The sequence below is a fragment of the Ovis canadensis genome, chromosome 5 (assembly GCF_042477335.2).
Source record: "Ovis canadensis isolate MfBH-ARS-UI-01 breed Bighorn chromosome 5, ARS-UI_OviCan_v2, whole genome shotgun sequence".
Classification (NCBI taxonomy): domain Eukaryota; kingdom Metazoa; phylum Chordata; class Mammalia; order Artiodactyla; family Bovidae; genus Ovis; species Ovis canadensis.
In genome coordinates, this window is record NC_091249.1 from 28,760,556 (window position 1) to 28,774,376 (window position 13,821).

The 13,821-nt window shown below is 46.7% G+C and overlaps 1 protein-coding gene across 4 annotated transcripts in view; it reads right to left on the reverse strand.

Moving 5' to 3' along the window:
- Nucleotides 1-801: 801 nt before the first annotated feature.
- INSR (insulin receptor) overlaps nt 802-13,821 on the reverse strand; it is a 148,269-nt gene continuing 135,249 nt past the window's right edge. For all 4 annotated transcript variants that reach the window (XM_069591149.1, XM_069591148.1, XM_069591147.1 and 1 more), the window contains 6 exons: nt 12,468-12,712; nt 10,644-10,754; nt 10,391-10,550; nt 9,064-9,193; nt 8,613-8,747; nt 802-5,792 (listed from right to left, as the gene is read on the reverse strand). In XM_069591149.1, the coding sequence (XP_069447250.1) occupies nt 5,438-5,792; nt 8,613-8,747; nt 9,064-9,193; nt 10,391-10,550; nt 10,644-10,754; nt 12,468-12,712 (1,136 nt within the window). In that variant the 3' untranslated portion in view covers nt 802-5,437. The remainder of the gene's footprint in view (nt 5,793-8,612; nt 8,748-9,063; nt 9,194-10,390; nt 10,551-10,643; nt 10,755-12,467; nt 12,713-13,821) is intronic.

Sequence of the window (13,821 nt, forward strand, 5' to 3'; positions counted from 1 at the left end):
ATATCACCTTATTTCATCCTCACTATGGCCATATGGCTTTCCCAGTGGCTCAGTTGTAAAGAATCCACCTGCCAATGCAGGAGACACTGGGTTGGGAAGATCCCATGGAGAAGGAAATGGCAACCCACTCCAGTATTCTTACCTGGAAAATCCTATGGACAGAGGAGACTAGCAGGCTACAGTTCATGGGATTGCAAAGAGTTGGACACGACTGAGCACGCACACAGAGACACACACACAGTCACACATGGTCAGATGAAGGAAGGTCTATCATCTTCAATCATAGAAGGGTAAAGTGAGAAGTGTGGGTGATTGCTGCAGGACTGACTCTCACTCACATACACCCTCAACCAAAACCCTCAGACAGACTTCCCTCCCCTGAGGCTGACTCTGGGCTCATCTATGTGACTTCTTTGGGGCAAGAGGACAGTAGCAGACACTGCTCCGGCCAGCTACTCTGCATCTAGGCCTCCAGCATGGTGGAATGGAGCAAGATTGTAGGGTTCCCTGGTATTCTTAGGGTTAGTGTTTGGAACCTGGGGAGGTTTGGGGTCCCTGAGGTGGCAGGTACTTACCAACTAGTATAGAAATAGTTCAGTATGTAAAGGGTTGATTCAACTGTACAGGTATGGATCAGTGGATTATCACTAACCCTGATGGCAACAATATTTAACCTCCTGATTCACTGTTACGAAGAACCTAGGGATTTGTCTCCTCTCATAACAAATACCCACAACACCCCAGGGATTCACCTTAACATAGTTCACAAGTCCTGGCTTGGACACCACACAGGAACAAGAGTATTCTCAGATAATTTATTCCGAATTTTCATATAAACAGGTAATTATCCCATATTTTACATGCAGAGCAATTTTGATATTCAAAAAAAAAAAGGCATATTCTGTATATGGTGCTACTTGGCTCTTGTAGGAAAACATTGAAAAATATAAGAATTGAGCTCTCGGTGGGTCTTGTGTCTCTGAGTTGATTTCCGCATAAGCCGAGGCACAGGAGGTGTCTGCTGCTGACAGGCAGGGCTCAGACCCCTGCCCCCACCCCGCCAGGCACACAAGGTAGAGAGTAGATAAGCCATTCCTGAATGTGTGTGGACACACGCGCTTTGGGGGCAGGGGAGGGAATACTGTTTCCTTTCTTCTCAAATGGGACCAAGAGCCCTGGGTTTCTGATTTGAGTTTTAACAAGGATTTTGGGGGCCCAAACCCAAATAAAAATGTGACCAGAGCCTGGTTCTGGACCTTGACTCGTATGAGAAGATGACAGTGAACTCAAGAAGCCATTGGTTCCCTCTGTCTCTGGGGGACCCCTAAGGAAACATTCACCTCCAGGTACAGTCTCAGAAAGTCCATTGCATTCCTTTACATCTTTTAAAGAACAAATGCCCATCCGTACTTTCTATTCCCAACCTCAATTCCGGTGTAGATCAATATTCTCAAGAACATTCCGGAAGGTTTTCTGAAGGGATATCATTCTACGGGCATCATTCATATAGGATCAGCGCAACCCCATCCCCCAACTCTGAACAAAATCATCATTTCTGAATCACGCGTTTGTCAAGTGGCACTCGAACCCCAACCTCTACCCACCACAAAGAAGAAAAAGATTGTCATTTGGGGGACTACAGCATATCCGCTCATGTACCCAGATGGAGAGCATGGGCCAAACCCTGCCCACTGATCAATCTTATAGCTGTTTCAGATAAACACCTCCCAACCCAACAAGCACATTCCATGGCAGACCATCTGCTCTGGTTGGAGAGACGGAGATCTGCCTAGCAATCGGAGGCAGTCTCCAGTGGTCTCAGGGTTGTTTGTGCAGACCTTCGCATCAATTCCCACATTTTCTTTCAGTTGTGCTCAACATCTATCCAGAGAACCAGCAACACTTCTCGCTTCTTACTAGCTTAAAAGGACAGAAAAGCACCCAGGACAGCTCCCAGAATACAAACACTTCCAGACGTGCATTTGACATCACTGATCCAGGGAGGAACTACTATATGTTGATTTTGCCACACAAATAAAAAGGGGTTTTTAAAATAATGAGACACATTTAAAAACAAACAACAAAAAATTCAACCAAAGCTGGCTTTGTTGCCTTTTTTTTTTTTTTTAAATAATCATCACTACAATCCTCCAGGACATCCATTTCGAGGACTGAATTCTGTTGTGACAGAGTCCACATTATCTGATGCAAAAGGAGGCTGTGATCCAAGCCCGCTTGTTCTTTCACTGCAGCAGCAGAGACAGCTAAATGAAGTCAGGGAAATTCCATTCACAAAGGGCAGGCCCAGCACTTTACAGTACCTCTCCAGGGCAAGTGGAGAAAGGTGACTCTGCTGGGGTGGTGCCTACAGGTTTGGGAAGGGCAGTGAGGTCTGGTGTGTACGACAGCATTTCTGCTGGCCCCTCCCAGGCTTACACATGGGTTGTCAAAGTCCCTAAGGTCAAAGAGTATCAGCTTGAAGTCAACCAAACCAAAATGAGAGGGTCCAAGGTTTTGTTGCTAAAAAAAATGTGTTCAGCCTCTCGGTGGGTTTAGGGTTGAGATTTCTCAACATCTCCCTTCCCGCTCAGAGAATAACAACAGACACTGCATTTAGTGCTTGTGTGTGAAGTTCCCAAGACAATGATATGTTCCTCACCCAAAGCATCTCAGCCTAAAAAGAGTGGGCACCTAGATGCTCACACACCACAGAGATTCTAAGGCGAAAGGAGCATGCTGGCTGGATCAAAGACTGTCTCTGTCTCAACACTGCAGCTTCCCTCATCAGCTAAGGGTAGCTCAGAACTGGAAACATCAGATCCATCGTGATGGTCTGAAACTTGCTTCATTCTTGAGGGCCACGGTGTCAATAGATGGAGGATCAAACAACAACAACAAAAAAAGGAAGATTAAATTCAGAGGTGAATATTATCAGCCAGGAAAAGGATCTATGCTCACATGAAAGCCATACTTCAGCCCCACTCCCTCCCTCAAAATTCTTACTGGTCCCTGGCATTCGGAATCAGCTGATATGAATCTTCCCTGATTCAGATCGGATCCAGACAGAATTCTGAAGTCTCAAAGATGTCCATTATTGAACCACATCCTAACAATACACTGAGGTAGACTGTGCTGGGAAAAAAAAATCATTACCCCACATTCACCTGTTTATTTTTCTTTGAAAAAAAATTTTTTTACATGCTCTCCATTTCTTATGAAAGTGATTTTTTAACAGTGATTTTCATATATTAAAATAAATAATTTTCCCCTAATATAAGAAAACCTTTCTGAATTAGAAAAATGTGAAAATTGCTGCTACCGTAGTATATGGGCACTACAAATTTACTACGAAAAGAACAAAATACCTAGATCTATGTGTTTCATTCCTTTTTAACTTACATACAGATCCTCGTCTATGTACAAAATAAATTTGGCGAAAATAATTTCTGTGCTCCTTGTACCCAATCACTGAGGCTCCCTGGAAATATTCTGACATGCTGTCACTTCTGAAATCATATAAATAAGATAGCCAGAGGCAACTGGGATGCGTGTCTACCTGTGTTCTTCATCAAGAACTGAGAAGGTTCGGAGGTCACCGTGGCATCCCAGGTGTTCTGAAGCCCACAGTTCTTGAGAAGAGAAGGAAAGCAGTCTTAGACTCGTGAGAAAATGCACTCGAGAGATAACCGGTGGGTGATGATTTGGATGAACCATGGCAATGAATGCATCATGTTCTGTATTTGAGCAGCGGTCATTCTTACCCCAGAAGGGAAGCAACTGTGGCATCACGCCCATCCTCATGTTCTCCGTAGTGTGAAGGTCCTTAGCGGTTTTTCTTCTGGACTTGACTCTCCTAGGAACTGCACGATCGTTAAGTACCTGAGAATTCAGCTCAGGCTCCACACCTGGTCCAGCTGAGGTCACTGGGCGCAGAGCAGCTTCTGGGAGCTCAGTTCTGAGGACGGTTGGATGCCCTGAGGGCGGAGGGGACCGACAGGCACATCTTCATATTGCTAGTGTTTTCAAAGTCCATCTATGCTGTCCCACTTTGAGATCTGATGGTGCCAAATTTGCACAATCCCTGTGGGACATGGACACCCCGCTGAGGAAGCTTGAGAGGTACACACAGGGAACCAGAAGATCCAGGAGCCACAAGTGTGTTTGAAGGCAGGGCTCAGATTTTCAGAGCAGAAACCAAACCATCCATCAAACCCCATCGCCCACACGCTCAGTGTGGCCTCACCACAATGTCCAGAGGATTAGCAGCTAACGTGGCTTTAGTCCCAGAAAAAATGGATGCCTTGAAGACCAAGCAAAGAGGCCACCGGTGCCTGGCTCCTCCTGGCCCACACAGGCAGACAAACCCACACGCGCTACCTCCCACCCCAGGAAACGGTCAATAATTTATGAGGCTGATACTGAAGATTCTTTTTAAAAATTAAATATGTTACAAATATATTCTCAAAACTCTTCATCATCTCAGTTCTTGTTTTTCTTTTCTTGTTCGTCTTCTCTAAATCTTCTCTATGTCCTGGCTTTGTTTGGTCTTGAAAAGATCTATTATCACTCCAAATGACTCCCAAGGCTCGCAGAATACATTTTTTCACCAAAGTTAAGGGAGAGAAGAATCCTGAGGCTCCATTTGGGACATAAAAATTTGTTGAGGGCACAGTCTCCCAGTAAATAAGAAAGAAGGGGTCGGGGGTGGGGGAAGCAGGGGCTCACATACTCCAGAAGAGCTGAACCTTCATGGGCGGATCCCCAAAGTGTCCACTCAGCACACATGATTTGCACACACGTGTGCGTGCACGCGCACGCATGCACACACACACACACACACAAGTGCGTACATGAACCACACACCAGGACTGCAGACCCATATCCAAAGTACAAAAGCAGCAGCTATTGGTCAATTTGAGGAACTGGTTTTGTGAAGGAAAAAAAAAAACAATCCTTCAGCCTGGATGAAAAAATACTTTCCTGAAGCCCACTCCGTAAAGCTTGGAATTCTACTAGAACTGGGTTTGTTTCTTTCTAACTTTTGTTTCATAAAGAAGATTTATGTTTTATACTGTAGCTCAGACACCAGCAAAAAAAAAAAAAAAAACCTTTGTAAAAATAGGTGCTTTCTTTCAAACTACTAGGGAAAATAATAATAATAATAATAACATCTGGGCTTGAAACCTCGGTGGCCCAAAAGGACAGCAGCCGTGGAAACCCCCTCCCCATCCAGGCTCACAGTTACGTGCTCAGATGACAAGTCAAATAGGCAATGGAACCACTGCGTTTGAAGACAAAGAGGAACAGAAATGGATAGTCGTGATCTCTGAGCTCCGTTTGACACTGTGGCAGAGTTAGGTGGAAATCCTGAGTTTTCTGGAGGCCTTTGAACCAGAGAGAAGTGTAGACAGGAACCCTCCCCCACTCGCAGGGGTTGTTAGGAAGGATTTGACCGGGGCAAAGTCAGAATCCGTCCGTTTTTCTTGCCCCCGTTCATGTGGGTATAGGGGATGTGCTCGTCATAGTTTCGCTTTAGCCCCAGCGCCGACCCTCCGTCCCGGACCCCGGCCTCCTCTCTCTGCGCGTGCGAGGACCGGTCCAGGGGCACGCTCTCCATGTCCTCAAACTCCATTTCCAGCTCCTCGCTCTCGGGCGCCTTGTTCTCCTCGCTGTGGAAGAAGGACACTTCGGGAAAGCTGGGGTGCAGGTCATCCTTGAGCAGGTCCACGATCTCCAGGAAGGTCGGACGCATCTTGGGGTTGAACTGCCAGCACATCCGCATCAGGTCGGTGCTGCGGAACAGAGAGGGGCACGTGGAGGGTGAGGCCCCCAAGGTCCCCGCCAAGCGGCCCTCCTTCCCCCACCCCGCTCCTGCGGTGCACACACACCCACGTGGACAAGTGCTGACCTCAGGAGGGTCCAGCAGAAACAGCCATTCTAGGGGCGTGAAAGATGGTTTTAAAAAGAGAGCCAAGGATTTCCCAAACCAGATCCACAAGGGCCTCTCCTGATATTGCCACTTGGTGAAGACCAACTAGGTCCATCATTTTTTTTTTTTAAATTAGAGTTGATTTATGATGTTGTGTTAGTTTCAGATGTACAGCAAAGGGATTCAGATATACATTTTTGTTGCTGTTGCTGTTCAGTTGCTAAGTCATGTCCAACTCTTTAGGACCCCACAACTACATCCCCCCAGGCTCCGTTGTCCATCTACTTCTCCAGGCAAGAATACTGGAGTGGGCTTCCATTGCCTCCTTCAGGGAATCTTCCAGACCCAGGGGTCAAACCTGCATCTCCTGCACTGGCAGGCAGATTCTCTACCACTGAGCCACCAGGGAAGAAGCCCTCAGATACATCAGGTTGGTCAAAAAGTTCGTTCAGATTTTCCTGTAAGATGTTATGGAAACAAACACTTTGGTCAAGCCCATGTATATATAATTGTTTTTCAGATTCTTTTCCCTTATAGGTTATTACAAAATATTGAATATAGTTCCCTGTGTTATACAGTAGGTCCTTGCTTTTCTATTTTATATTCAATACTGTGAATTTATTAATCCCAAGCTCCTATTTTATCCCTACCCCCTCCTTTCCCCTTTGGTAACCGTAAGTCTGTTTTCTGTGTCTGTAGGTCTGTTTCTGTGGGTTCATCATTTTATATACACATTGTCGCTCAGAATGAGGGCAGCTGGGTGGACCCACCATAGAGAGCCAGCTCTGAGCAGGTGCTCTGCAAGCCCAGTCCACACTCTCTGGAGAAGGGGAGGAGAGGAGGGGGCAGGGAACTATGACTTTACTTAGGATAGGATCCAGGGGCTCAGGATTTCCATTTTACCTCTTCCTTTCACTATTGTAACTTCTTCCAGGGCAGGAGTTGACAAACTTCACCCTCTGGACCAAGTCTGGTCCTCCGAGTGTTTTTTGTAAATAAAGTTTTATTGGCACGTAGCTACACCCATTCAATTATGCATTGTCCCTGGCTGATTTGAACTACAAGGCAGAGAACTGCCAGGCCCACAAAGCTGAAAATACGATATGGCCCTTTAGAGGAAAAGTTGGCAGGTTCCCACCCTAGGGGCACTAATTTCCTCCTGACATAGCCAGGAAAGAAACTTCATGGAGCAATGTTTAGAAATATTTTGCTCAGAGTTTCCAAGGAACTCTGCTTCATACTTTTTTACATGTGAGATTTCTGCAAATTAGGTTTTCTAAACTGATATCTTATTCTTGAGAGGATGGAGCATCACAATGGCCTTCTTCCATGCATTTTTTTCAGGAAGGCAAACTTTCTTTTTCTTTTTTTTTTGCAGAAACACTGGTAAAGAAATATTACATGCAATAAGCAATGCGTAGTAAATGCTTATTGTAGAAAGATAGAAAACACCCAACAATACAGTGAAAATACAGCTTGCGTACAACTCTCCTTCAAATATAATCTCATCCTTTCTGTCTGGATACATTTGGAAATGCAATTTATACACATTTACTACACTTAACATTTTAACATAAGCTAGACCACTGAGTTACAAAATATTTCATAAGCATCATTTGAAATGTCAATTACCATAGTGTATTATTTTATCAAATTACTTTATTGATTATTTTACCAATTTACTTGCCAGTTCTCATATTGTTGGATGTTTAGATCATTTCTTCCTTTCTTTTTTGGAGACTTTAAGTAAAATTTCTGTGAGTAGCTCTTATTATAATGGGCTTCCTTGGTGGCTCAGTGGTAAAGAATCTGTCTGCCAGTGCTGAAGACGGGTTTGATCCCTGGGTCAGGAAGATCCCCTGGAGAAGGAAATGGCTACCCACTCCAGTATTATTGTCTGGGAAATCCCATGGACAGAGGGGCCTGGAGGTTCATGGGTCATGAAACAGTTGGACACAACTTAGCAACTAAATGATAACAAACAAAAAATTCTTACAATGGAGTGATAAGAATGACTATCTAGCTATCCCATTGATAGCTGTGAATATTATAACTCTTCCTTCTTTCCCTCCCTTCTTTTTATTGCTAATTAGGAAGATAGTACTTTCCTTTATTTCACTGTACATTTATTGGATTATTACGATGCTGGACAATTTTGCAAGTGTTTATTGATGTGCATTTGATGTTTGTGTTGTACATCTGCTCCTGCAACAAAAATTTAAGACAAATATTGGAAGGGGATATGTTGTATGTACCCCTGAAGTTTTAGTGTTTACAATTCGTGAATTCTTTTTTCTACTTTCAATGAGATATAATAAGAATATGTAGTTAAATGTTAGTCTCCACCCCAGCTCTCCAGTTTTATTCCCCAAATAACCACTACTGGGAAGTTTCCTCTACAACCTTCCGAAGATATGAAAGGCAATAAGGCAATATACATGTAATGATATAATACACAAGCATGTAGTAATATGTAGACACAATATGCAAATCCAAGGGTGCATGCAGAAGGCAAGCAAAAACACACCTACAGACATCATATAAAACACAAGTGTGCATTCAAACATAAAACTTGCAAGCACAAACACACATAGACATACAATATGTAAACACGAGTATCCATGTAAAAGGCGCAGACTTTTGAATAAGCACCCCACATACTATACCGCCTTTCTACACTTACACTCTCTCTGGACAATTGTCAGGTTGATCCAGGTACCCTCCATCCATGACAAATTTCAGCACCTGCTCATTTGATAGACCTTGGTAAGGCTGTTCTGCCAAGCTGGTAATTTCCCAAAGGACCACACCAAAAGACCTGCCAATGACAGATAGGAGTAGTAACAATGAAGCCATTAAAATAAACACACACACCCTTTCTTGGCTTACTAGAACCTGGGTGGCCAGTTCTCTAAACAGTTCATGCTGCAGTTCAGAAATTCCTATAAGACTAATCTTCATTGGAATGTCACAGTAGTTGTGCAAGGGTCCCCCAGACATGCTATCCCTTCCTTTCCTTGATGGAGAAGCCATGAAGAACTCAGTTTTTAAGGGACTCCTCTTGCTGGTCATACTAGCAGAGCAACCTGGAATTCAAGTGCAGTGTTCTTTCCGCCAGCCCACACATAACTCACCACATGTCCGAAGAGGTGGTGAAGACTCCGTCCTTGAGGGATTCAGGTGCCATCCACCGCACGGGGAGCAGACCTTTGCCCCCTTTCCGGTAGTAATCCGTTTCATAGATGTCTCTTGTCATTCCGAAGTCTGACAACAAACAGTTCACATGCTCTTAGCTTTCAGCTGCGACCCAGCTGTCTGCCATCTTACTCCCCCACCCTTGGCAGAGCTCTTGAGTTCACCTGCCCCAGGTGTGAGCTCACCTGGATCACAGCCAAATACAGTGAGAATGGATTCTGAGGGTACTCAGGGGGATATGGAAGGGAGGGCGGGTCACCATTTAAAAGGAAAGAAAGGAACCACCAAGCAGCAAAGAAGTGATGTTCCGACCTGCAACATGGGGATCTCAATCTTAGCGAAACTTCCTTCCTACCTACGACCTCATAGGCAACCCATGCTGAACTTTTCACCCTCTGCAGCCAACCTACTGCTCCCCATTGGATCTGGCCCCACTACCCACCTAGCTGCGCAGCCAGAAACCGAAGTCTGGGTCCTCCCTTCACAACCCCTTGTCCTCACGCCCCACAGACAAGACAGAGTCTCAGCCTCCTCATGTGCGAGTGCTAAGTTGCTTCAGTCGTGTCTGACTCTGTGTGACCCCACAGACTGTAGCCTGCTAGGCTTCTCTGTCCATGGGATTCTCCAGGCATAAATACTGGCTTGGGCTGCCATTTCCTCCTCCAGGAGGTCTTCCCAACCCAGGGATCAAACCCGCATCTCTTTTGACTCCTGCCTTGGCAGGTGGGTTCTTTATCCTGAGTGCTACCTGGGAAGTTCTAAATCAGTTCACTGAATTTTAATTATTTTATTTTATTGAATTAACTTTATTTTTCTGAATTTTAAAATTTTGTTTTACTGAATTTAAATTATTTTTATTTACTTTTACTGAATTTATTTTATTTTACTGTGCTGCTTGGTGCAGATAAAAACTGCAAGCTGCAGGGAATTCCCTGTGGGTCCAGTGGTCAGGACTCTGAGCTGGGAACCAAAATCCCAGAAGCCGTGTGGCCAGGCCAAAAATTGCAAGTTTCTCAAGGGCAGAAAAATTATGGTGACTTACACAACCTTGCCCCTGTAACACCTCCGGCAGCCACCAGCACAAACACTACTTAAAGAAGTGAATGAATGAAGTAAGAACAAATGCAATTAAAGTACACCTTGAGGGTGAGCCCCCATCCCAAGCCCTGCCCCTTCCCACTACTAGAAAAGATTGAAGTGCTCACTATAGACAACTGAAGCCAAAAAGCCTGGGTCACACATTTCAAGGCAGAAAGCCAGACGCACCTCCAATTTTGACGGTAAAGTCGTGGGCAACCATGCAGTTCCGGGCTGCAAGATCCCGGTGCACGAACTTCTTAGCGTTCAGGTATGCCATTCCATCGGCGATCTCTGCCGCCATCTGAATCATTTCTTGCAGGGTAGGGGGAGGGCGGCCGGGGTTATTCTAAAGTTGAAACAGGGGGGGCATGTTCAGCCACACAGGTGCCTGAGGCCTGGGAGTGCTGGGTGCCCCGCCAGGTATCTGGAGACAGCTCACCTCAGCCTCAGGCCGCAGGGAACGGAGGTAACTCTTCAGGTCTCCGTGAGCCATCAACTCCATCACCACCAGCGTTGGCTGGCCTTTGGACACCACCCCCAGGAGGCGGACCTGTGGAATAAGCAGGGGTGAGGGAGATTCTTGAATGAGGGTCTGTGAGAAGATGTCTACCCACCTGGGTCTTTCTGTCTGGTACCTACATCACACCCAGCACCCTGGTCCTGAGTGGCCTGTAGGAAGCCCTGGTCTGTCCAGAAGAAACACCAAGGTCAACATCTTGTTGGATTTGGGGTGGGGGAGCGAGTGGCTACTGTCCTGGATGAAAGTGAAAGTTCCTCAGTCGTATCCGACTCTTTGCGACCCCATGGACTACACAGTCCATGGAATTCTCAAGGCCAGAGTACTGGAGTGGGTAGCCTTTCCCTTCTCCAGGGGATCTTCCCAACCCAGGGACCGAATCCAGGCTTCCCGCATTGCAGGTGGATTCTTTACCAGCTGAGCTCCAAGGGAAGCCCAAGAATACTGGAGTAGATAGCCTATCTCTTCTCCAACGGATCTTCCCGACCCAGGAATCGAATTGGGGTCTCCTGCCTTGCAGGTAGATTCTTTACCAACTGAGCTATGAGGGAAGCTCCACTGTCCTGGATGGTACAGATGAAAATTGCAAGCTACAGGGAATTCCCGGGCAGTCCAGTGGTTAGGACTCTGCGCTGGGAACCAAGATCCCATAAGCCATGGGGCAAGGCCAAAATAAAAGCAAGCTGCACAAGGATCAAAAGAATCACAGTGGTTCATTCAACCTGTCCCTGCAACATCTCCTGCAGCGCCCTGCACAAATACTGCTTAAAGAAGTGAATAAATGGCTGCTCCCAAACAGCAACATGCCAAGGCAAACCCTTGTATCTCTGAGCCCCAGACCTTTGCATTAACTGTTCCCCCTGCCTGATGCTCTGTCCCCTCACCTGTCCCTCAACCCAGTCCCTACGTCCTGGAGTCTTTGCTCAAATATTCCTTTGCCCCTGCTGCCTTCCCAAACCCCCAGCTCCGCCCTCCTCTCCCCTGTTGCCATAGCATCGTCTCCTCACGGGATGACATCATTAACTTGCTGGGTTTAGATTCTGTCTCCACCTCTGGACCGGGAGCTCCAGGAGGACAGACATCCATCCGCTGCATCTTGGAGAGGAGAATGGAGCTCATATATAGCAGGTGCTCCAAGAATATGCTTGGGGCAAGGATGAAAGGACACAGGCTCAAGGGGAAACTAAAGGAGTAGAAAGGCAGGGAGAGTCTGTGCTGACTGGGGAGTAGGGGGCAGGGATTGGGTGGACCACAGTGTTTAAAGGTTACATAGGAGCCAGGAAGAGGGAAGAGAAAGAAGATTCTAGAAAGTGATGGGACAGTGAAAGAGTCTCACTCTAAATGAGGTGGGAAAGGATGGGACTGGAGAAAAGAGAAGGGAAGGGCCACCTTTGGGATGCTCAGCAGAGTGGAGGCTGGGCAGAAGATCCACACCCAGCATCCTCAAGCTCTATGCATTAAGAGCAAGGATGGAGGAGATGGGATGAGAGAATGCGTGTTAAGGAAGCCTTTGCACTGTTTGTGTTGGTTTCTGCCACACAACAAGCAAATCAGTCATAAGTATATGTAGGCTCTAGGTTGTCACAGAGCGCCTGGCTGGGCTCCCTGTGTTACACAGCAGCTTCCCACTAGCTGTCTATTTTGCACATGGTATGGTATTATCCTCCAACTAAAAGTTTCAAAAACTAAAATAAAAATGAAAAAATAAAGCCTTTGTCTGCTCCCGGGCCCAGCAGGGGGACTTACCACATGGTGGCAGGTGAAGCCCTTCATGACCGAAGCCTCGTTGAGAAACTCGATCCGCTCTCGCAGGCTGGCCGACTCGTTGACCGTCTTCACTGCCACGCGGGTCTCCGCCTCACCCTTGACAATGTCCCTGGCGTTGCCCTCGTACACCATGCCGAAGGAGCCTTGACCCAGTTCTCGCAGGAGCGTGATCTTCTCTCGAGGCACCTCCCACTCGTCCGGCACATACACAGAGCATGGGAACACTACTCCTCACTTATCTACACAGCACCCTCAGCAGATCCTTCGGGGGTCCTGGCCGCCTCCCACCCAAGCTCCTCCTCATAAATGTTCACTAAGTGGCTCCTGCGGTCCAGACCTTGTGCTGGGCAGTCGGCACAGGGCCAATAACAGGATGGACAGAGGCTCAGGAAGGAGCCGTAATCAGTCCAGGGTCCTGGCCAGTAGCGTGCCGAGCTGAGCCTGCATCCTGTCTGATTTCAGAGTCCTCTTACCAAAGGATGCTACTTCCCATCTGAGCCTGTAGTTTCTGCAGAGTACCAAAAAGAAGGGGGAACGCCCAGCCTGCCTGCCACCAGATAGGTGAGTGAGCCCATTCAAGGCAACTCAGTGCCAGTGGATCTGCAAAAGGGCTACAGCCATGTGAGTGAGACCAGAAAAACCACTCAGCTGCGCACTGCCCAGGTGGCAAACCCACCACATTTTGAGCCAATAGGTAGTGGTTGCTTTAAGCCCCTAAGTTTGCAGTGGTTTGTTACACAGCGGCAGACAAATACACAGTCTTAAGAAAAACCATGATGCTTCCTGCCCTCCTCTGCACCTGTTGCATGCTAAAATTGTATCCCTCACACATTTATATGTTGATGTCCGAACCCAAGTTTTTCAGAATGTGACTGTATTTAGAGGTGGAGTCTTACAGAGATGACCAAAGTAAAATAAGGTCATTAGAGTGGCCCTAATCCAATCTGACTGGAGTCCATGAAGAGATTAGGACACAGACACACACAGAGGGAAGGCCATGTGAGGATACAGGGGGAAGACGGCCATCCACAAGCCAAGGAGAGAGGACTCAGGAGGAACCAACTCTGCTGACACCGTGATCTCAGAGCTCCAGCCTCTGGGACTGTGAGGAAATCAAACTGTTTTCTAAGCCCCCCACTCTGAGTACAGCAGTCCAAGCAACACAATACCATCACCAATGGCTCTTGCAAGGACATTGGATCATACGAGAGCTCTGAACCCAAATGAACTTACACATACTCACTGGGGAGTCCCTCTCCCAGCCCCCAAGATCCCAGAGCTTGGACCTTTCCCTCTGATCTCTTGGCCCAGAACTCCCTGGCCTTAAAGACCC